At 35.2% G+C, this 24,167-nt stretch overlaps 1 protein-coding gene across 1 annotated transcript in view; it reads right to left on the bottom strand.

Annotated features, from left to right (window-relative positions):
* The window catches only part of syt9a (synaptotagmin IXa), a 70,349-nt gene that overhangs the window by 7,566 nt on the left and 38,616 nt on the right, over positions 1–24,167 (bottom strand). Inside the window, exons 4-6 of the mRNA XM_087293237.1 lie at positions 11,545–11,665; positions 6,223–6,394; positions 2,792–2,921 (exon numbers count right to left, since the gene is read on the bottom strand). Of these exons, the coding sequence (XP_087149363.1) occupies positions 2,792–2,921; positions 6,223–6,394; positions 11,545–11,665 (423 nt within the window). The remainder of the gene's footprint in view (positions 1–2,791; positions 2,922–6,222; positions 6,395–11,544; positions 11,666–24,167) is intronic.

The following is a 24,167-nucleotide window of genomic DNA, read 5'->3' as shown; positions in this document are numbered from 1 at the left end:
TATTTTGAAAAGAAAAAAAGAATAGCAACTTATCACACAACATCTAAGATTTTTTAGCATGACTTTTTTCCTAGAGGACGAATTTAACCTCAACTCAATTGTCTGGGGAGTTTGTTGTATAACCATACATCAGCTTTGATTTAGACATATTTTAAAATTGACAGATTAGACTACCTCTGTTTAATTGGTTTATTAATAATACACATTTACAAAGAATACAATACAATAAGACTATTATATAAGGCCTTAGGAAATCGGCTGCAATAAAATACATTCAGTCTCTCACTTACCCATGTGGGAATGACTAAGAAAAAAACCTAAGAACAGCTTTGCCTGAGTCATTCTGCATCACCCTTAAGATGATTACAGTTGCCTTAAGTTGAAATCTTGGAATATACTTAATTAATACTTGTACAGCCATTATAGTGTGTCTGTAGGCAGCACGGTGGTGCAGTGGGTAGCACAATTGCCTCAAAGCAAGAGGGTCGCTGGTTCCAGCCCTGGCTGGGTTGGCATTTCTGTGTGGAGTATGTTCTCCCCAGGATTTAAAATCATCTAGCCTTGCTGAATGCTTCTACAAATATTTGTGAAAGAATGGGTCATTCTTATGGAGCTTATTAAATTATAGGTACAGTTGCCACTATCGGGTGCAATAAAACCATTTGTGAACTTTCCTTACAAGTAAAACATTTGATAGTAAATTGTTATTAGTATTTTAAAGAAGTAAAAAACAAATGGGAACAACATCAGCTCAGCCTTGAAGCGTCACAGAATGCAAGAAGTCCAAAGATATTCTGAACAATTTCATGCTCCAAAAATTGTAGGAATAATTTAAGGATGACCCCTTACTGATAAATAGTCATCAGTGCACAAAGAAAGATCCATAAAGACATAGATAAGTGAGTTTGATTTGTGAATAGAATTGACTGGCCTTCACAGAGTCCTGACCTTAATCCAACAGACGACATTTGGGATTAATTACTGCAGATTGTGAGCAAGATGTTGAAGGTGTAACAAATGGTAAACAACCTTCATATTAAACTAATGGAGACTCATTTGGGATATGTACTCATGGCTACAATTTTGCAAACAAAATATGTTTCTGTGTCTACATTTTATGTAAAAAAACAAAAAAAAACAATATGATGCCATTGGCCACATTGGCTTTTCTCCTGTAGTTCATTCATTCATTCGTTTTCTTTTTGGCTTAGTGCCTTTATTAATCAGGGGTCGCCACATTGGAATGAACCGTCAACTAATTGAGTATATGTTTTATGCAGCGAATGCCCTTCCGGCTGAAAACTCTCACTGGGAAACACCCATACACTCTCATTCACACACATACACTATTGACAATTTAGATTACCCAATTCACCTAGAGTGCATGTGTTTGGACTTTGAACCCAGAGGAACGTCACGCGAACACAGCGAGAACATGCAAACTCCACACAGAAATGCTAACTGACCCAGCCAGGGTTCAAACCAGCGACCTTTTTGCTGTGAGGTGACAGCACAACCCACTGTGCCACCACGCATTGTCTTTTTGCTTTGTTTAATTTATATTATTTTTTGCAAGTTAATAAGTTGTTACACTTCATTTTTCATGAGAGGCAGATTCCCTGCAGTAATTAGAAGTTTTGCCCACCTAAAGGTCATCAGTATTTTTCTGTTTTCTGAATAATTTCCTTCTTTGTTGAAATAATGGCTCCCAGCTCTCTGTGTGTGAACATTTCAATCCCCAAAACAATCTGTTCTCTGACCATTTATAAAATCAACATGAGTTTGACCAACAAATGAATTTTCAGACTTCAATTACCTGAGATTATGAATACTGTTGTGGATAATGAAAAGGACTCAAAGGGTTTAACTCAAATTGATTTAGTCTGGTGCCAACTATAGTTGGCAAGGTCTTAAATCTTTACACCTTCATATGAATACATATTTAGTTACTCATTTCACATAAAAATACAATCATAACTGAAGCACTATGGATTAAATCTGAATAAATCAAGTAGTCTTCAGCTTTTAGTGGCTGTATTTTACTTCTGCACCAAGCGTATACGTATTCCCCGCTGTAGCCTCCACGCAGTCGCATAGCCCTTGCAACTACGCATAGTGCAAGCGCTGTGATTGGTCAGCTAGGGGAGTGGTGTGTGGGTGTTACTGAGAGCCGCAAGCCAGATGGAGTGAATGTTTACAAGTATCAAGTCTTGTGAAGGAGTTTTGTGTTTACCTTATGACTAAAGTTGTTGCATGTCCTCTGATTCCCGCCTCTGAATGAGCGAGTTTTAAAAAGTGTTATTGCAAAGCAACACAAACAGCACGCAGAATGCATAAATGCACAACTACGCGCAAGCCGATCACTTGATGCAGAAGTATAAACTGGCCTTAAGTCACGAAATTACTAAATAATAAGCCCATAAATTGTAACACATTTTCATTACATTTAATTAGAACAGAAATACACTACATAAAGACAGACATACAGACAGATACATTTGTAATGTTATAATATATAAAATTTTAAAATACAGTATTTACAATTCTTTTTTTAATGTGCAACTAGAGATATTTACATTCAGGACAATTCTGTCCCAATTGGACTCTCAGGCTTTTATCATTTGAAGAGTGTACTGTACTTTAAACTCTTCATATAATAAAAGCCAGAAAATAAGACTAATGGTTGAAATACTATATTTGGAACAAGCCTGATGTATAAGGCACGCTTCATGACCAAGTGCTAAATTTGAGCTGCTTGAGCTTTTAAAAGAGGAAGCCTGTGTGTTCTTACCTCGACGAGAGGGTGCCAGTGTGCGATGGGTTTGCGTGGGTAAGTCAGCATTTCATTCCAGTGTTCTCTGCCCAAACCCTCTGCATCATTACCTACTCGGCACACGCCAATAACTTCATTATGACCTACACTGTGAAAAGAAACAGCAAAACACTTTATATTTTACATTATAGTTTATATTTTCTGCACATAATAAATATAATATGATAATGTGAAACAATAAGTCTTCAATGAAATACAGCATCAGTATTAGACTATTTTAACTTATACGAATAGCAATGTCAATAACATTATTATTGCAAATCATATTTAGCAATTAAGCAAGAAGCAAGACGCAAAACAGGTCCCTTTAAAACTATTTACTACTCTAAGCCCGCATATTTATTAAAATCATTATTTCAAAGGTTATGGTTTGGTTATCAGGTTATAACATGATTAACATGATCAATACTTTGTTGGGAAAACACTGTTTCGAGTCTGGACAAGCAACCTAGTTATGTGTGATTTTATTTAATACATTTTTGTAATATACAGTATAATCCTTACTAAGTAAGAATTTAGATAATATTTTGTATGTAAAACATGTATGAGTAATAATTTCTTGTGTTCTAACTTTTAAGTTATGCTCATTGGTTCTCGTGATCAAGTTTTTAAAGCTGGTCCTCTGTCCTTGACTCTTAATGACCCTGTTTTGGAAATCCAGATATGAGTGAGTAATCTTGGATTGTGGTTGACGTCTTAAGATTCTTTTGTCCAAACATTTTTCTCCCTCAGAAATATTGCAATATTGTGCAGAGAAATTGGTAAATTCCTTACTACCAAAATTAATTATATTACCAATACCTTATATATAATGTATCAACATCTAATTGTAGATTGTCTTCCTCCAACTGAAACTTTTTGGTTGTGCCTCAAACACGTCTGTGATTTATGGGTGATAGGGCTTTTTCTTCCTATATTCCTGTTCTCTGGCTTCTCTGCCTCTGGAATGTTCAATTTAAGACGTTTTATTTATATTTTTTTACTTGCTTTTGCAAGTTTATTTTGTATTGTTTTATTGTATTGGATTGTACTGCCTGCATAGTGTTCAGTGCTTTGAGAAGCTGCTTTTAAATGCACTTTATAAAATAAAGTTTATTGTATTTATTTATTTATTTATTTATTATTATTATTATTATTATTATTATTATTATTATTATTATTATTATTATTATTATTATTATTATTATTATTATTATTATTATTAATATTATCAGTTCCACACTGACACTGTTACAGTGGAAATGTTTACAGTTGACCTCGACTTGGGGTGTTGTCAGATAGTGGAAGGAATACTTTGAAAATCTCTTCAATCTGACATGTCCCACCTTCCATGTAGGAAGTAGAGACTGGGGATGGAGGGGTGGACTCACCCATCACCCAACCTGAAGTCACTGATCTTGTTTGCAATCTTCGCAGTGGCAAAGCATTGGGGGTTGATGAGATGCACCCTGTGTTCCTCAAGTCTCTGGACATTGTGGGATTGTCTTGATTGACTTGCCTCTACAATATCGCATGGAGGTCAGAGAATGTACATTTAGACAATTCAACTGGGGTGGTGGTTCTCATTTTTGAGAAGGGGATCAGAATTTGTGTTCTTACTATAGGGCAAACACACTCTCAACCTCCTTGGAAAAGTCTATGCATGGATACTGGAGAGGAGGATCTGGCTGATGGCTGAACCTCAGATGCAAAAGGAATAATGCAGATTTTTTCCTGGGCCAGGATTGCTGGACCAGTTCTATACCCTCACTAGGGTGCTAGAGGGTTAATGGGAGTATGCCCAACCAGGCCAATAGGTTTTTTTGTTTTGTTTTTTCTGGACTCTGAGAAGGCATTCAACTGAGTCTCTTGCAACATTCTGTGGGAGGTGCTCTGGCAGTATTGGGTTGGAGGTGCTCTATTAAGGGCTGTATGAACAGAGCAGAAATTGAATTCTTATTTGAAGCAATAAGGCAGACAGTCAGTGCATGTTGGATTTAAGCAGGACCGCCCTTTCTCATCCGTTCTCTTCACGTTCGCTTGAATGGAAAATAAAAGGTGTCCTGTCATCTCCAGGTTGGAGGAGAGACTTCATCCTAGGTGGAGGAGTTCAAGAATCTTGCAGTTTTGTTCGCAAGTAAGGGACGGATTGAACGTGAGATTGATAGGTGGATTGGTGCAACAGTTTTGTGGGTCACACTTTACAATAAGGTTCAGTAGTTAATGTTAATTAATGCATTTACTAACATGAACAAACAATGAATAATAAATTTAGTACTGTATTTGTTCATGTTAGTTAACGTTAGTTAATGAAAATACAGTAGTTCATTGTTAGTTTATGTTAACTCATGGTGCATTAACGGTAACAAGCATGGACCTGGATGTTAATAATACATTAGTAAATGTTCAATTATGATTAATAAATGCAGTACATGTGTTGTTCATGATTAGTTCATGTTAGTAAATGCATTAACTAATGAACCTTACTGTAAAGTGTTACCGTTTTGTGGTCAATGTACTTGTGGTAAAAAAGGAGCTGAGCTGAAAGGCAACTCGCGATTTACAAGTCAATCTTTGTTTCTACTCTCACCTATAGTCATAAGCTTTGGGTCATGACTGAAACTACAAGATCTCAGATTCAAGCAGCCAAAATGAGTTTCCTTTTCTGGGTGGCAGGGGGCACTCTTAGGGATAGGATGAGGAAGTCCTCCACATCAAGAGAAGCCAGCTGAGGTGGTTTGGCCATCTGATTTGCATACTTCTTGGACGCCTAGCTAGGGATGTGTTCAAGGTTTGTACCGCTGTGAGGAAACCCTAGGGAAGACCTAGGCCATGATGAGCATCTGAGATTTACAAGACTGCTGCCCCTGCCACTTAACCCCAGATAATTGGAAGTAAATTAGATTATTATTATTATTATTATTATTACTACTACAACTACTACCACTACTACTACTACTACTACTACTACTACTACTACTACATGTATCCCCCATCCTTTATTTTTCTTGTGTTCTTGTGAATTAGGATGGCTTCGACTGGAAGTAAATAAACTTTGACTTGTTAAAGCGAGAGAGCTTGAGCTTGAGACTCAACCTCCATGGATAGTGAATGTCTGTAATATATTAGCAACACATTATTAGAAATAAAATTTGAATACAGGTGCTGAAATTTCTACATATTTGTGATCTCTATTCATCTGACAGCTTATCCTCAAGACTTACTTGAGGGGAGAATCAATCCTAATTTTTGCTGTAATCATAGAGCTTCATTTGTTTTCAAAAAACGGATGTTGCTTAAAAACTAAACTAAGTAATCTTTAACTCCAATTGATATTCCCACACCTTGTTACTCTTTTGGTCATAAAGAATACACAACCATAATTCAACAGACATTTCTAAGCCTCTTACCGGTCATAATCCATAACAGCTACGAGAAGGCTGATTTGGTCAATGTTCTCTGGAGGGACATCAAACACTATGGCCTCATTGTACACAGGGTTTAATGTGTTCCTCTTAGTGGAGGTTTTTCTTTTCTTCAGTCTCCGTCCATCACACATGAGAGAAACTTTCACATAAGGATCTAGACAAAGAGGAAAGTTAAAAACATTTAATGTTATCTTTTAAAAAAAAATGAAAATAACATGGTTTTCCTATTACTTTGACTGTCTCTCATTATCTTGACCCTAATTAATGAATTTAACTGTATGTCAACTAACTCTTCTTACAGTATTGGTAGAGAGGTTTAGATAAGTACAATAATGCAGTCCAGACTCATTGGGAATTTGTGCCCCACCCTATGAAAAATGTTGCTTCTGGTACTTTGTGTGCAGATTTCAGATAACAGATGCAAATGTGGGTGCTGTCTACATTTTCGCAAATCCGAAATACATTATTTTGGAACTTTTGTCTATTTGGTGAAAGATAGGTGAGCCAAACTTATTTGATTATAACTCATATTCACCATTAAATTGTGTTGTGTTACTTATTTGGTGTTGTGCAAAGAACTGCATGAGAACTGTTATGGTCACCAGCGATATGTCCTTTGTGGCCTCACTGGAAAACACTCCTGGTCATTCTAACAAACTACATATCCCATCATGCACAGCAGTCACACACTAACTCCAGGTCATCTCTTGATTAAACACTCACAACTGAAGCTCATTATGTCTGATTTCTTGGACTACATATATATCACATACGCTCCTGTCTAGTCTAGTCGTGTTTTTGACCTTTGCTTGTTTCATTGTTTTTGTTTACTTTGCTTCCTGCCTCGACCTCTTTGCCTGTGACTGTAATTACTTTTTTGTATTAACCTTATTCTTTAATTGTCTCTTGTACTAACCTTGCCTGCCTAATTACTCTCAAATAAATCTGCATTTAGAGCCGACCCCTAAAATTATTCCTTATTCATCAATGATATGCCTTTACGCTGCCCCCTAGTATTACTTTCACCTATTAACTGCAGTCAGGCATTTGTTTAACTACATTTTTGCTGTTTCACCAAAAACACATATTTCCATTTTGAAGCACATATTTCCACTGAGCCTCTGTTGGAATGGGGCAGTTACTTAACATAATTTACGACTAAAATATGAAAAGGTTTTATAATTTTGACACTTAATTAACCTGGGGGTTAAAAATGCAAACATTTAAAAATGGGATTTAACTGCAGCTATATGGTTATTGTCTACCATTAACATAACAATGGTGGAATAAAGGACCATATGAGTTGCCTTAATGACATGCATTATACACCATTTACAGTAATTACTGAGCGTCCATGTGCATGTAGAGTTTTGACAACACTTTTGTCTGATTGTTGTAGTGCAAGTACAGCCTAAGTTGAGAAGTTACTTACTGTAAAAAATAAATAAATAAAATAAAAAATGTAAAAAAAATATATACAATATTAAATCAATAAATGTTAGAATGTCTGTTGGGGGATCATCATCCTAAAATATGACAGACTACAATTGCAATCAGAATTATTAAATCCCCTTAGGATTTTTTTTTTCTTTCTTAAATATGATATAATGATGTTCAAAGCAAAGAAATTTGCACAGTATGTCTGATAATAGTTTTTCTTCTAGAGAAAGTATTTTTGTTTTATTTTGACTAATTTATAAAATAATAATAATAATAATTAATCATTTGTTTTGTAACATTGATACTGTGAGCTAAGAATTCTTAAGACTGAAGCTGTTCATAACTTTACATGACAACTGCTCCTCCTATCCAGGGCTTAAAAACTAAAAAAAACTAAAAATAAATAAATCCAATCGGTTCACTCCGAGCAGAATTTATATTTTTTGTTTCTGTTCTTGTGTTCCTTAATAAATAAAATATTCTGAAAACGGTTTTCTAGAAAAAAAAAATGAACGGTTAAGAATGTTATTTTATTACAAAGAATTGCAGGGCTCTAGAGTGCCCTGATTTCTTAATGGTGCAACTAAACATTCTGTTTGAGGGGTAAGATTAAATGGATTTTCAATAAGTATAGTTAAAGAAATATTTATAATATGTACTTGCTTTTGGTTATATTCAATTCAATTATATCTATACCGGCTTCATGCACTTGCACTTCATGCGCGCTTTCTCTCACCAGCAGTAGTTGATTGACACGCTGCTTAAAGGCGCTACACACACACACAGCCCCACTCCTTGGAATCGAGCGCAGGCCCGGCGCTACATTTAGCTATTGTATAATATGAAATAGCAACTAAATTATGAAAATTGTGATGATTAAAGCTAGGCCTATAGTCCAGAGATCTGGTCCCCGCATCAAGTCAGGTGCGCCTGTAAATAGCCTTTAAAATGTGCACACGGCGGACTAGTAGATGACATGAGGTGAGAAGCCTAATTCATTACATGTTTTGGTTAACTAATTCTTTAAATACAAATCTCTTGAGCCCTAAAGAAAAAAAAATGCAGGAGAAATTTGCCAGTAAAATTAATTTGAGCAAAAACGCAACTGCCAGTAATCTTCACATTACTTCTTCAGTTATGTAGTCTAATAAATATGTTTAGTACACTGCACAGTGCAATTATTATATAAATTTAATATATCTATTATTTTTAATATTAGTAAAATTGACAAAACGCAGAACCCTTTTGAATGTTTGCTTCAAACATCTTATTATGCAGCAGCAGTCAAGTTAGGAGAATTAAAAATGCCTTTTGCGTTTAAAGATGAACGGCCTGCGAAGTCAAGTTTGCATTGTTATAAATGAAATAGGTATAGTGCGTGAGTAAGTGGATTTGCCACGGATCCACCTCTCACATGCGCTGCGGCTGAATAATAATCTTTTAAAAATATGTAATTTAGGCTATACTGCTATTTGCTCATGCAAAACTAAAAACCAGAAAATATTTTGTAGGCCTATATTAAGAGCTAAAATACAGTTAGCATTAGGGCTTAAAAACGAAAGAAATAATCTAATCGGTTTATCTCCCTCCGAGATATTAGTTGAATTATGTGCTGTAGGCTATTGACCAACACCCCCTGTATACAGTTTACACACTGCAGGTGTCATCATTCTCATATTCTTACCTTATTTATCTTTAATATAAATATAAAATTGTATACATTCATTGCAATGCGTAAACTGAAAAAAGATGCACCAAGGCAAAGAGTAAGTCTAGAGTATTGGATAGATTAAGTACTAGATTTTGTGTGCATTTTAATAACATTGACACTACTTTTACAACTGATTAAACTAGGGATGCTAAAGATTACTCGACTGATTTACTGTCGGTAACCCTTTAAAATCGATAGACCTTATCGATGACTGATTAAACATGGGCATTTAATAAGTTATGCTTTGTGCTGTGAGACATGTCCCCGATTTCACAAATTCATAATCAAGTGTGTGCAGTTTACGTTACCCTATGAAGTCATGCACTCTCTGGACTTTGCATATTGGGGAACATAAAACCCTGTTATGCACAGATCTCGTTTATGTCCGCTGGTGCTGCCGTTAATCCACGGGTCAAGTAACAAAATAGTTGGCAATGACGTTTAATTATGGGCAGGTTAATAAGACCAAACATTGGTTGTGCAAACTTTATTACTTTCTGTAAAATATTAAAGTGTTTCAAGCTATATTATCTTTTTTATAGACTGGCATAGTCCTAATTACGCATCACGGCCAAAACATCTATAGTTTATATAAAAACGAGTGCTTACCTCATTTGACTGTGATCATCATGCGGATCATATTGTATATTTGGTTAATTCTTCAGTAGCCATGTAATTAATGTATTTTATTAATGGATTGTTTATAAGGACTAAGTTATTAAATACTGTAACTCTCCGAATGGAAAATGCTTGAGTGGTTTGATAATATATCGTCATTCAATCTTTATCCATCATGTTTATAATTTGCCCCTCATCCTTTAATATTACAGATCAAGTTATCAGATGATTTGTCATAAGAAAAATGTTAACAAAAGGATTTTCTTTATGGAGACCCAACAAAAAAAATTGACAATCAATAATTCATTTAGTATAAAAACAAGTTTTAGTACCAATAACTTAAACCGAAACAAACCTTTGTACTTGAAAGAGCAGGTTCTCGGTAACCTTTAAGACAAGGCCGTCACATCAGAAACGACTCTCGCTTATAACGTCTGCTTCGCGGGCGTTTCATGTTGTATGCGTCACCGTCACATTTCTACAAATGATTTAAATGAATGATTTTTGTCTCCCAAATTCATATAATAAAGAGAACGATAAAATAACATTATTAACCGTTTAACTGTAACCGTTTCAGTTCAGAACCATTAAAGTTGAAACTTTTTTTTGGTTTTCGTTTTTGTTTCTAAAAGTTTCATTCGTTTCCATTTTTCATTTCTGTTCCTTGAACCAGTTCAGAGCCCTGCTCCTATCTATTAATGTAATTTAGGAATAAGGTGGTTTTGAAAAGATCTTTTTACAATCAATCGTAGATACAATAATTAGCAAATTTTCTTTAAGAAAAATGGAAATCTATTATTTCACACTGTAAATCATACCTGAAGCTCCAGTGATGTCCATGGCTTTCAGATTAGATTGATTTACTGTCGGTAACCCTTTAAAACCGATAGACCTTATCGCTAATTATGCTTTGTGCTGTGAGACGCGTCCCGATTTCACACATTACATAATGAAGTGTGTGCAGTTTATGTTACCCTATGGAGTTGTGCACTCTCTTGACTTTGCATATTGGGGAACATAAAACCCTGTTATGCACAGATCTCATTTATGTCTGTTATGTAATGTGCTGCCATTAATCCGCGGGTCAAGTAATCAAAAAGTTGGCTATAACGTTTAATTATGGGCAGGTTAATAAGACCAAACATTGGTTGGGCAAACATTATTACTTTCTCTAAAATATTAAAGTGTTTTAAGCTATATTATCTTTTTTATAGACTGGCATAGGTCTAAATATGCATCACGGCCAGACATTTATACTTTATATGAAAACAAGTGCTTATCTCATTTCACTGTGATCATTATGCCATTAAAGTTTATCTTTTTTTTTTTTTTTGGTTTTCGTTTCTGTTCCTGAAAAATTTAATTTGTTTCCATTTTTCGTTTCTGTTCCTTGAGCCCTGCTAATATCTATTAATGTCATTTAGGAATACAGTGATTTTGAAAATATCTTTTTACAACCAATCGTAGATACAATAATTGGCAAATTCTCATTAAGAAAAAAATGGAAATCTGTTATTTCACACAGTAAATCATACCTGAAGCTCCAGTGATGTCCATGGCTTTCAGATTCCGTGCTTTGATCATGGTGATGGTCAGTCGCCCAGCAGTGGGCAGGTAACATAGAGAGAACATCAAATCCCCCAGATCCACATTGTCCTGGCAAGAGAAACAAGACTTGTTTTACCCACATCTGACATTCTACCTTTTCAATCTCCCTGACTGACCAATTCCTTTATTTATTCATGGATTTGTTTGTGTATTTGCACTTTCATTGAAAAATATGCAGAACATGGCATGTAGAGGGCATAGAGTTCACTATAGAAGATGTTCACCGTCTCTTGAACTTTATTAGAATAACACTAACGTCAGCAGCATTAAAAAGTAACAGCAATGTTATCACTTGCTCTAGAAATAACTCAGCTGAGAATGTGAGATGAGCTTTTTTAACACCTATTCATCTGAACTTCACAATGATGGCTTGCCTCCAATCTGCTGAAAAAGAAGGATTAAATGACAAACTCACAGCCACAATAATGTGTTTCAACCAATGCAATCTCACTGCAATTCATAACCTTTTGATTTAGTGGCTAATACGTATGAATTCGTATGCTCTAATTCGTAGAATTTAGTATGATTTGCTCATCACCCAATGATGGTTTGGGTTAGGGGTGGGGTTGGGTGTCACGTCTACTTTTTAAAATCGTAAATTTTTGTACGACTGAACTCATACAAATTTTTACAAATTAGCCACTAAACTGACAAATTGTAAAATACTTGCTGAAAAATACGTGTTGGAAGAGTCACATACTGTATTTAAAAGTAATAATTCACCCAAAAAGGACATTTCTGTCTTAATGTAATGATGTATTAGCGGCCACGAAATCACACGTGACTTGAGCTGACCCTGACCTGTCACTACAGAGAGGGCAGGCGCACACCTGTGAATGAAGTCTACTTTAGTGAACAAAACCTGCATAGTCTGTAAATAAAAGGTAACAGAGTTAAAAATAGTATTCAGTTTGTTGCACCGAGCTATCATTTGGGAGCCGTGCGGGAAGTATGAATCACACTTAGCAGTGAAAATGAAACCGAAAGCGAGCACATCATTTAAATAATCATCGCTTTATAGAGTTATGATTACGACAAGCATTTGATATGTTTTTATTTTTCACAGTGAACACATCATGAGAATAAATGGTTAACAGTGTCAGCATAATTACTCTAGCCTATATAATGTTGAATATAATGCAAGAGTGAATTTGATGTTGATGCAAAGGTAACTCCAGTGTTGCGTTGTCATCAATTTACTGTGCATTAATGACCAGGACCAATTTAATGACTGTTTAAGTCCACCATTCCAAGTCTATACAAAATTTAGCATTGTAACCAACAGTAGACCTACACATAATATAATTATACTTTTTACCGTATGTTTGAGAAATAAACATAATAATAGCCCACTCATATTTACCTTTATTTTACATCTACAGAATCGTGAAAAAATCATAATCTTTATTTTAAGCAAAAAAATTGAGATTCTCTTTTTAACCAGAAACGTGCAGCTCTAACAACCCAAACCACATGAAATCTGATCTTTACAGTTGAGATTTGTGCCACTTTTATATGTAGTATTAAATCAGACACAAATCTGATGTTTTATAATGCGACTGCTGTGTGAACGGTTATGTCATGTGACTTTTACACAATATTTGTGTCGTCAACATGTGTCATCATTCTGTGCTACAAACATCATCTACTCCTCAGCAGCATAGTGGAATGGCACACATGGCAATTACCTTACCATTGAAAGTTCACAAGTGATCTAGAGGCTGGAAAACTACACACGTTACTTTAACAAACTAGCATGCACCCAGCATGCACCTCACACACCCGGGTTCCCAATTCTAACTGTTGACACACACAGTCAGAAGATCGTTATGGACGGATTTCAAGGACTATAAACTCAGCACACACAGACACATCGTTTCTTAGTCTCAAACTGTTCAGTGAGCATAACGATGCGGTTTTCCTTAACTTTCCGTGTTTGACTTCTTTACTTTGTTATTTTGTTTGCCGCCTTTACTATTGGGATTATCTGCATGCATCTGTTTGTTCTTGTTTCAACTTTTAATTGCAGGACGATACTGTTAATAAACTGCTATTTGATCCTCAACTTTGTTTTCCAGGTGTCCTTACTAACCTTGTTTTTGTTTTTAAATGATGACCTAATATTCATTTATCCATTTTCTGTTGGCTTAGTCCCTTTATTAATCTGGAGTCGCCACAGCGGAATGAACCACCAACTTATCCAGCAAGTTTTTACGCAGTGGATGCCCTTCCAGCCGCAACCCATCTCTGGGAAACATCCACACACACACTCATACACTACGGACAATTTAGCCTACCCAATTCACCTGTTCTGCATGTCTTTGGACTGTGGGGGAAACCGGAGCACCCGGAGGAAACCCACGCAAAGGCAGGGAGAACATGCAAACTCCACACAGAAACGACAACTGAGTTTATGTTCGAACCAGCAACTCAGCGACCTTCTTGCTGTGTGGCAACATCACTACCTACTGCGCCACTGCCTCGCCATGACCTAATATATTATTTGTAAAAAAGAAAAAGAAAAAAAAAATAGATAGATAACAGTTTTGTATTTTTTCAAGAAAATTGTTTTGGAGTTTAAACTACATATCCTAATTTTTTTTTGTTAAACTACTATAGTTTTTAGTTATATTTGCAGTGTTTTATGACAACAGCAATTATTCGTAATTCCTAAGCTTTTTTTCAATCAATCTTTAAAAGTTTTTTATTATTTTATTTAATTTTTTTGATTTTAAAGGGATGTTAAAAAGTGGAAAATTGTATGAAATATTTAGAGATTCATGCATGAACAAATAATTTAATCTGTATAATTACATTAATGACCTACATAATTACATTGATCAATCTGTATAATTACAGTAATAACCTGTATACTTGCAGTAATAATCATTTGAATCACATCAATTATCTGTATAATTACATTAATGAATTATGTATTTACAGTAATACTAGTAAAATTGCAGTAATATACTGTACAATTACAGTTAAAATCTGTAAAATGACAGTAATAACTTGTAATTATAAAACAAGAAATTACTTTTTTTTATTTATTTTTTTTTTATTACAGATTATCTAAATTTTTTATTCGGACAGTTTTTATTTCCATTTTTTCCCGTAATTTTCTGGCGCCCCTGCTACCAGAAAGTTAAATTTTTTTTACAGTTTTATTTTATTTTATTTTATTTTATTTTACAGTGTGTTATTTATAACAAAGTAAAATAAAATAACTCCCACAAACAGAGATAGCCAACCAACTCCAACTTCACAGTTCAGTTTGCAGCTGCTCATAACCCTTGACGAGTTCACTACCCCCGTGGTCAGAAAGACACACAGTGTAATTGTCATACATCACAAATTATCAATGTTTTAAATGGCAAGAGACTTATTTTCAGTTTCAAATGGCGAAATACACATTAGTAGCAGCAGGACAACCCTTTACAGTTTATGAGATACACCATGGTTGTCTGTATAAAGAGCAATAATTATATTAAGCATAATCTGACAAGGTGCTTCATACAATATGTGTGCATAATTAAGACATTTTGTGCTGTCCGTAATTGTACTTTTGTGCATGTGGGTCAGTTTAGGAACAGGATCTGTTCACACTGCATATCTGATATTGGCCACATTTAAAATAACAATGTGAACAGCTATACAAATAAATCAGATTTCAGCACTAAGCCTTGGAGTGTGAACATAGCCTAAAAGTTACCATTCTGGTTAATTTGATGTGTCTTTTTCTGAGCATTAATAGACAACTGTGGTGGAAATTCATTTATATACATTATAAAGGTCAGTTCTTTTATTCTTCCATAGATGTACTGTTAAGGTTAGACCAAGCGTGAGCACTTTAACATCTATTTATTACAAGACAAGATCTGGATAATTACATGGTGATTTAACAAACTATATGTTTGAGTGTGGGGTGAGACTGAAATATAGATGGTCACAAAATGAAGTTTGAGCGCTGATGTAACTGTGATTCATCCTGTATGTCACTGATGACACTGTGGGTATTACAACCTAGATAAAAAGAGAACACACTCTGTTTCTACGTCTCACACAGATTGTGTGACCTTTTTTGCAAAGAATAAAACTTTAAAAGACACTTTGGGTAAGACTTTGTCTTCTTTACCACTGAGAGCCTGCTTAAAGAAAACTGCCTCTACAACCACAAAAAAAAAAAAAACTCTGCTCATTAAAAAGTGGAGATTTTTAATGCACATACTGCGCATTTGTCATCCAGTATTCAACTGACAATGACAATGTTCAAATGCAATGTATTGTGAATAGCAAAGTAAACTTTCCCTTAGCTTTTTTGCTTAAATTCTGGATAAGGCATAAAACAAAAAACAAAAAAACTCATCCAATTAAATATTGTCGGACCGACAAAGAACTCAATTACAAAAGGTATCTTAAACTGTCTGTCAACAAATTTAAATTTGAATTTCTGCGCAGCCTTCTTAAGCAAACAGATATGTCACTCAGGCGCACACATGAAGCACACATCTACCGCTGACAGAAAAACGTCATCCGGCAAACTCTGCATCAATCTGAACTTCTTTCTGAAAGACCAGCGTTGCCTTGTATCCATGAAAAGAAAGATTGTTTCTGAAAGGGCTTCTGCCAAAAATGCAGCATCAAAACTTTTCTAAACCTAGAATCAATGTTATATGAGTTACTATTGTGTCCAGCGAAAATTGTCCACTTTTAAGTTCATGGAGTCTCTTTTACAGCATCAATAATATAGTCGGTTAAATAAAACCTAAGCATTCGCTTAGTTGTTCAAGTGAAAAAGCTGATGAAAACAAGCAATGTACGACCACCAGCGAGCACAATTGAAAATGAAAAGTCACTCGTTTTCTGCGTAATTTAAACTTAAGTGTAATATAAAAATATGACAGTATATTTCTGTTTTTATCACTCTGATTTGATCTGATTTTTATTTAGTTTAATAACAAAACATAAGTAAATGTGCTCTTCTGCTTAACCAGCTTTACTGAGGTGAAGTTTGAACAGTGACAGTCTGTGAATATAATTCCTGCACCTGCTGGCCTGTTAACAACTATGCTTGATAAAGTGTGTGTCTATAGAGTTTTCTAACTGGTGAATGACATGATCTAGTGTTATATCTAATGAGTGCACGTTCATGTGTTCATGACTTAAAGAGTCGTGGCTTTGGATGCCAGGGAAGGGTCATAAAATTTCTAATCTATTTCACTAATGCTACTGGCAGATCACCTACTGCACCTTTAATAAGTACCAAACATTTTTTTTATTGAAACCAACTGACCAAAACTATAAACTGTCACAGCAGAATCCATTTATCAATTTTAATATGCCAAATGCTTCCCATTCATAGCAATAGACAATCACATTAATGTTCTGAAGGCTGATTTAAGTTTCTGCGTCGATTTATCGCCCTGACCCATTTATTTATGTGCTGTTTGTGTTGTTCTGCAATAACACTTCCGAAATGCTAGCTGGCAGAAGGTTTTTGTGTTCCTCTTTGTCAAGTTTCTTTGTGGGCGTTTTGTTTTTCCTGAACGCTACAGGTAGCTAAAACTAACTCATTTAGAGGCAGGAACGGGTGGACATGCAACAACTTTAATCAAGGTGAAAAGAAAAGAAATTTTTTCATCTGGAGCTCCTTCATGGCACTCGACAATTGTAAACAATCGTTCCACCATGCTCTCATCTCTCAGCACCGCCTACGCTCCTCAGTGCTACTAGCCAACCAATCACAGAGCTAGCGCTACACATTGCTGTGCGTGTACCTCTCAAAAAATGTAACTACGTGTCGCAACAATGCATAGCGCTCTGTGATTGGTCTCAACAATGTGTAGTGCAATGCGACCGAGCGAAGGCTGTGCCAGACCATACACTTGCGCTTGATGCAGAAGTATAAATCAGCCTTTATAACTAAACACACAATCATACATCCAGCACAATAAGGCGCAGTGCATGTATGGTGAGATTTGTTGCTATTTTCAGATAAGTGCAACTGTAATTTTCACGATTTCCACCTAGTTGTTTAAATAGCAAATCCGTGTGTACCACTTTGTGGACTCGTGGGTGTTTCGGTCTAAAAAAGAGGTGTGTTAAGGTGCATTGTTGGCGCGTTGCTAATTCAAGTAACTGAAATAGACTGCGTGTTGACCAACTAAAAGCTGTTCTAAAGTCCAGCACAGAGTGCATTAGTTATGCGGCTACGCAGGTCCAAAATGTGTACACTTTGCTTAATACACACAGGATGTACAGCAATACACAACTATGTTTACATTTAAGCATTCCTGCTGCAACCCATCACTGGGAAACATCCATACACACGTAATCACACACATACATTATGAACAATTTAACTTACCTAATTGATCTATAGTGCATGTCTTTGGACTGTGGGGGAAAATGTGGGGAACATGCATAATCCACACTGAAATACCAACTGACCCAGCCGAGGCTCAAACCAGTGACCTTCTTACTGTGAGGCAACATCTCTACTATTTTGTGTGTGTATGTATTGATGTAAAGATCTTGGTAAAATTCTAAATAAATCTCAGTGAACCACAGAAAACAATATAAATGTACATAAACAATTAGAAATTAGAAAAATGCCTTGTATGACCTCTTTAAAGATTGGAGTGGGAGATAATTCCCAACAGTACCTCCTCCTACAGTATTGAATACCGCTTTAGGGCATTTATTAATTCAGGGAATTAAATAATGGTCTAAATATCTCTATACTGACCATCATAAACCTTAGAAAATTATGTAATACCTTAATCCTCTTAACTAAACTGCAAAATAACTGTCCACATCTGTCCACATCAGGTGTATCCAAGGGTCAAACTACTTTCTGTCAGACTCTAATATTCATATATAATATACTTGTTTTAATCATGACATTTAACTATGATATCTAAACAGTCCATGTACAGGCTGCAAAAAATGTAGGTGATGGGGTGACAGTGAGACATTATGAGCTCCTATCTGACACTGCATTATATGCCCGAGGCTCACGCTGAAGATAACCAGAGGCCATGCTGCTTCTGACAGGAAAAGGTCATTCTAGAGGTTTGATGAGTTTTGTAGAGGATCTGAGAAGCTGGTGGTCCTGCCATTTAGAGAGGGTAAACAAATGTTCAAGGGCAACTGATGCTCTTTTAGACTGATTTCTCGTACACAGTTTGCCTGATTTACCACAGCTATATTTGTGGAGGTAGGTTTATATGCAAAATCTGGACTTATCCAAGGGTTGGTTAGATTAACTATTTGGTTCAGGGTTTATACTAAATTAATACTTATAGTCAATGAAATGAGTTCTTAATAAGTACACAATACATAGGCCTGTGTGTAATTACCCAGTAATCATATATAATATTTAAATATCATTACTTTAGTAAATGCATATTACTGTGCAGTATGTACATGTGGAACTGTGGTGTCAAAATGATAAAAATCAGCTGAAAAAACAATGCAAATGAGATCAACATGGAAAAACTAATAAAATTAAAGCTACAGAAGAAAACGTCTGCACTTTATTCCAAGGTGAAGCTGTTACTGTGCAATTAAACCAATATTTACTAAGTACTATTATGTGGGGCTAAGGTTGGTTTCTTCAGCTTTTTCCCATAATTGATCATAAACTACTGTTTTCACTAGTTTAGGTACGTGCAATATGAATTTTGAAAAAAGTGTGACCCAAACATGTGCAAATTGGTGTGTGAACCATCTAAAAATGTGATTACATATTTCATCCTGGTAAATTAGCTATTTTTTAAAGAAAAACATCACATTTTTACAAGTAAATGAGAAGGTAACACTTTATTTACTTACATTCTGTTGACTGAAAGTAAGTTATATTTAATCTATAAATAAATACACTAAATATTAAAACTATGAGCAATTACTAGTCATTAATGTATTGATTCACTCTCTGCCAAAATTGAATAGCAAACTATTGCAGGTACACATCAACTGAGGCACAATCCCAATTTTGCACTCTTAGCCCTTTCTCTAGCCTACCCCTCGTTTTAAGTGTTCACATGAAAGGGTAGTGGTGTACCAATTTTTTTTTGCTTGAAGGTGTAGGGCTAAAGGGAAGGGTTAGATACCCCTTCAAACTGAGATTTTTCAGGGCAACAATCGAAACCAAGGGGTAAGAACATTTTTCAGAATGCACCATCTACAACGGCAGCATGGCTGCACACGGAAGTAAGGTGATGCACAAATTTGTATTTTTTGTCATTATTATGAATTTTTACAACAAACAAGCATATGTTTTATTACATTCATAACCACATTTGTTTTTCACCGTCATGGCTTAATAAAAAATAAATAAATAAATAAATAAATATAATTTATCATAATAACTCCTGTATAGCAGTCACACAACATTCTATCACTCAAATACCCTGTTAGAAAAGTCTAGTGGTTGGGAATGACCTTTTTACAGTGTCTGGTATAATGGTAATGCTGTCTTCGTGTGTTTACATAGATTAATATTGCCATGGTATAAATGCACAGTACAGTTACAAACTTATTGCCACATTAGATCGCTATGATAACATGACATCATTGCCTTCAGTGATTTCCTACAGCACCACAGCAGTCACGCTCGTCTGATCTCATATGAAGCAAGACAGATGATGACTTGTACAGGTGTTGTAGTGGGGTCCCATTTCTTAGGAGTAAAATTTGAAGCCCTTCCTCTTCACACTCTGTTTCAAGGGTTGAGGGCAAAGGGGAGGGGTAGGGGTATAAAAAACAGAATTGGGGATTGGGCCTTATTTTGTTAAACCTAAACCTAAATCTAAACAAAAATGTTACTAATATTCTAATATTCTAAGGCAACATAGGCTCATTCTAAAAATGTAGCCCAATATACATTTCTGGGTATCGCAAATTAAGTTGCCAGAGCTACATATGGCAGCATTTTATCTTTTAAATTAACAGTACAGGGCGGTATGATGCTGTTCCTTTTCTTGATTACAAGCTGACCGCTTACCTCCGTATGGACGGTTCCAGAAAGCAGGTTAAAAAACAAGTAAATAACAGGGTGAGAATGTTGTAAAATCTGAAAATGTGGTAAACACCAGGCTGCCATAAGGGCTTTTCTTTTTCTGGATTGCTTTTGAAGACACTTTCAGTTGGGTTTAGGGAAAGGGATGGGCAGGTCAATCAGTGCTTTTTAAAACACTATTCGTTGGGTTTAGGGAAGGGGGAGAGAGGGGGTATCGGTCGGTTGATCAGTCAATCACTCAGTCAGTTGACAGCGGCCTCTGGAGGATTTACATGAAAACAGCAGGCGTGAAGGGCACTTGCAAGAGAAATCTGAGATCTGAAAAAGCGTACACAGCTGCCTCGGCTGATTTGCCAAAAAAATAAAATAAACCCTGCTCCTGGGATGTAATTTGCTCTTAAATGTATAAAGGGGTACATAATCAGAATGAGCCTGGGTTAAATAAGAATTGACTTTGACATGCATTTACAAGCTTACATATATAGTACACGGAATGTAGCAGTGCTGAGCCGGGTCTGTCCTATGCAGGGTAACAACCGCTGCCATCAGAATAGTCGACGATCTGGGGGTGTTCTATATTGTCACAAAAAGCTAAGGACTGCTGGAAGGGGTTTAAATTCCAGGAGAAATGACAAAACGGTAGATGAGTCTGAATAAATGGAGTCTCCTGGGAAAAACGAGAGTGTCTGCAGATATGCTCTATGAGAAGACAGCAATTTTTACACCAGTAAATATAATCTTAAAGAAAATATTTATGTAAAAGCTATACATACTTTGATATTGTCTCCAATGTTTCATGACTGTCCAAATGTACAGTAACTTCCACCCTTCATATACCTTGTACCTAATAAAATAATATAACAATGTTGTATTATTATTATTAATATTATTATTATTATTATTATTATTATTATTCACAGCTTCTCCCTTCTGCACTTACTCCTCATGTAATTTAAAAGTAATTTAAATTTTAAAAAGTAATTTAAAAAGTAATTTAAAAGTTTCAGGGTAAATCAATACATGAGGGAATTGTTTTGGTAAACACTATGATAATTTCAACCCAGGTTCATTATGAAAAAGTACTGCCATATACATTTCTGGAGAGCACCAAAGACATCACAGGAGCTTCTTTTTTGTTGTTGTAGTTTTTGTTTTTGCTAATACACCAGAGCCTGCTTTTTCAGATTTAAAATGTATTTTGTGATTGCCATTTGCAAATTTATTAAAGGCTGCTAACTTACTGAATGATTTACTGACTGACCTACTCTCCTCCTTCCCTAAACCCAACCGATAGTTTTTAAAAGCACCAAGTGACCCACCCACCCACTTCCCTAAACCCAACAGACAGTTTCAAAAAGCAATCCAGAAAAAGAAAAGCCCTCACCTGATTTTTACCATGTTTTCAGATTTGACCACTTTCTCACCCTATTATTTACATTTTTTTTGGTTTTTGTTTTACCTGAACCATTTTTTTCAACATACTCAAACCTTGTTTTTGTGGTCAACTCCTCTCTGAATGTCAAGTCTGCCGACGTACATGGCAAGGTAAATGGACAAGCTGGTAACAGCAGGAAAGCCGTCCACATGGAGGTAAGCAGTCAGCTGGTAATCATGAAAATAAACGTTGTCATACTGCCCCATAGTGTTAGTTTAAAAAAAAAAAAACTAAATGCAGTCATGCGTTATTTTGGCTATGTAATTCACAATCTCCAGAAATCTATTTAGGGCTATGTTTTCAGAATTAGCCTAAGTGGTTGATTAATATGATGTATAGTTAGACAGTCATTATTTCAAATTAAAGACCACTGTTACTGATGTCTTGTTACTGTCCAACTAAACTATAGATTAGCGATTGCATAATAGTTGATTACTTACATCATCACAATTTACAAGCAAATAAACTTTTTCTTTAAAATTGTATGAGCTTAAAGTCATAGTCTATATTTCAGCTGAAAGAGAAACTGCACTAATACACTATATTCTGCTGTTAATTGTGCCCTGAGCCTCTGCATGTTTGAATGGGGCCATTTGGGACAAGCTTCTCATTTTCTCTGGCAATATGAATTTTGTATTTGTGGATTGTTATGACAGATCAGGGTAAATCTGTCTCATTAGCTTGAGTTGTGTCTTAAATGAGCTCTACTTATTCTTTTTCAATTAGAAGAAGGCAGAGAGCTTTGAATGTCAACATGCATCCTTCATGCTGTTAATTTCAGACAGTCGCCAGTGATTTATTTAGAAATGCCCCATCAGAATCAGTTCATTGCTTATGCACTGGGAAAAAAAGGCTCTGTTTACTAGACTCCAGATTGGTATCGCTGAGACGTCTGGCAGAATAGAGTGGGTTTAGATGAATCAGGGTTTGGCCTGTGATGCTGGATTCTTTCTGAAGCTGAATTGATTTTACATTTGTTCAACTTAGGTATTCAAATACATTTTCACAATACATTTATTTTATTTATATATATATATACATATATATATATATATATATATATATATATATATATATATATATATATATATATATATATATATATATATATATATTGTATGTGTCTATATATATATATATATATATATATATATATATATATATATATATATATGTATGTGTGTGTGTGTGTGTGTGTGTGTATATATATACATTTGAAGTGAGAATTATTAGCGCCCCTGTTTATTTTTTTCACCAATTAAGGCAAGTTATTGTATAATGATGGTTTGTTCTGTAGATTATTGAAAAAAAGGCTTAAAGGGGCTAATAATTTTGTCACAAAAATGTTTTTTTTACCTTGTTCTGTAAAACATCATTTGTGAAATATTGAAAAAAATTAAATTAAATCAAAAGGGGGCTAATAATTCTGACTTCAACTGTATATACATATGGGCTGTATATAACTGTATATATATATATATATATATATATATATGGGCAACATAATAGTATAGATGATTATTGATTTGGTCATTGAAGGTGCAGAATGGTTAGGTAGGAATTGCACACTTGGATCAAAACACAAGCAAAAGCAGGTTGCCAGATTAAAGACCAACAGGAGTGTGCCTGATTATCGTGCCTAAATGCTGATTTAAGGCTGATTGAAATCGTGATCTAAATAAAAGCAACGGCATATGATAGGAGGAATATTTTAAGTTTTTAGGGAGTTTCAAGGGAGTTTTTGTTCTAACCAACATCTGTTATTTATTTTTTTAAAACAGCTTCTACATCTTGCAGCTGAGCCTCCATGTGCTTTGATCATTGTTAAATGCTAACAATGTGAGATTAATTGTCATTTTACATGACATGCATTGCCATACTACTGAAAGCAGCAGGAGACATAATAAAATAAAATAAACCATTTGAAATTGAACTTTAGAACTTTAGAAATTGGGCCCTATCATACACCCGGCGCAATGCAGCGCAAGGCATGACCCAATTGTTGTTTGCTAGTTTCAGCTTGGCGCAAGAGTCGTTTTGACATTTTGCACCACGCTGTTTAAATAGTAAATGCATTTGCGCTTATATGTGTA

The sequence above is a fragment of the Danio rerio genome, chromosome 18, assembly GCF_052040795.2.
Source record: "Danio rerio strain M-AB ecotype USA chromosome 18, GRCz13ab, whole genome shotgun sequence".
Lineage (NCBI taxonomy): Eukaryota > Metazoa > Chordata > Actinopteri > Cypriniformes > Danionidae > Danio > Danio rerio.
This window is presented reverse-complemented; position numbering and strand designations above follow the sequence as displayed.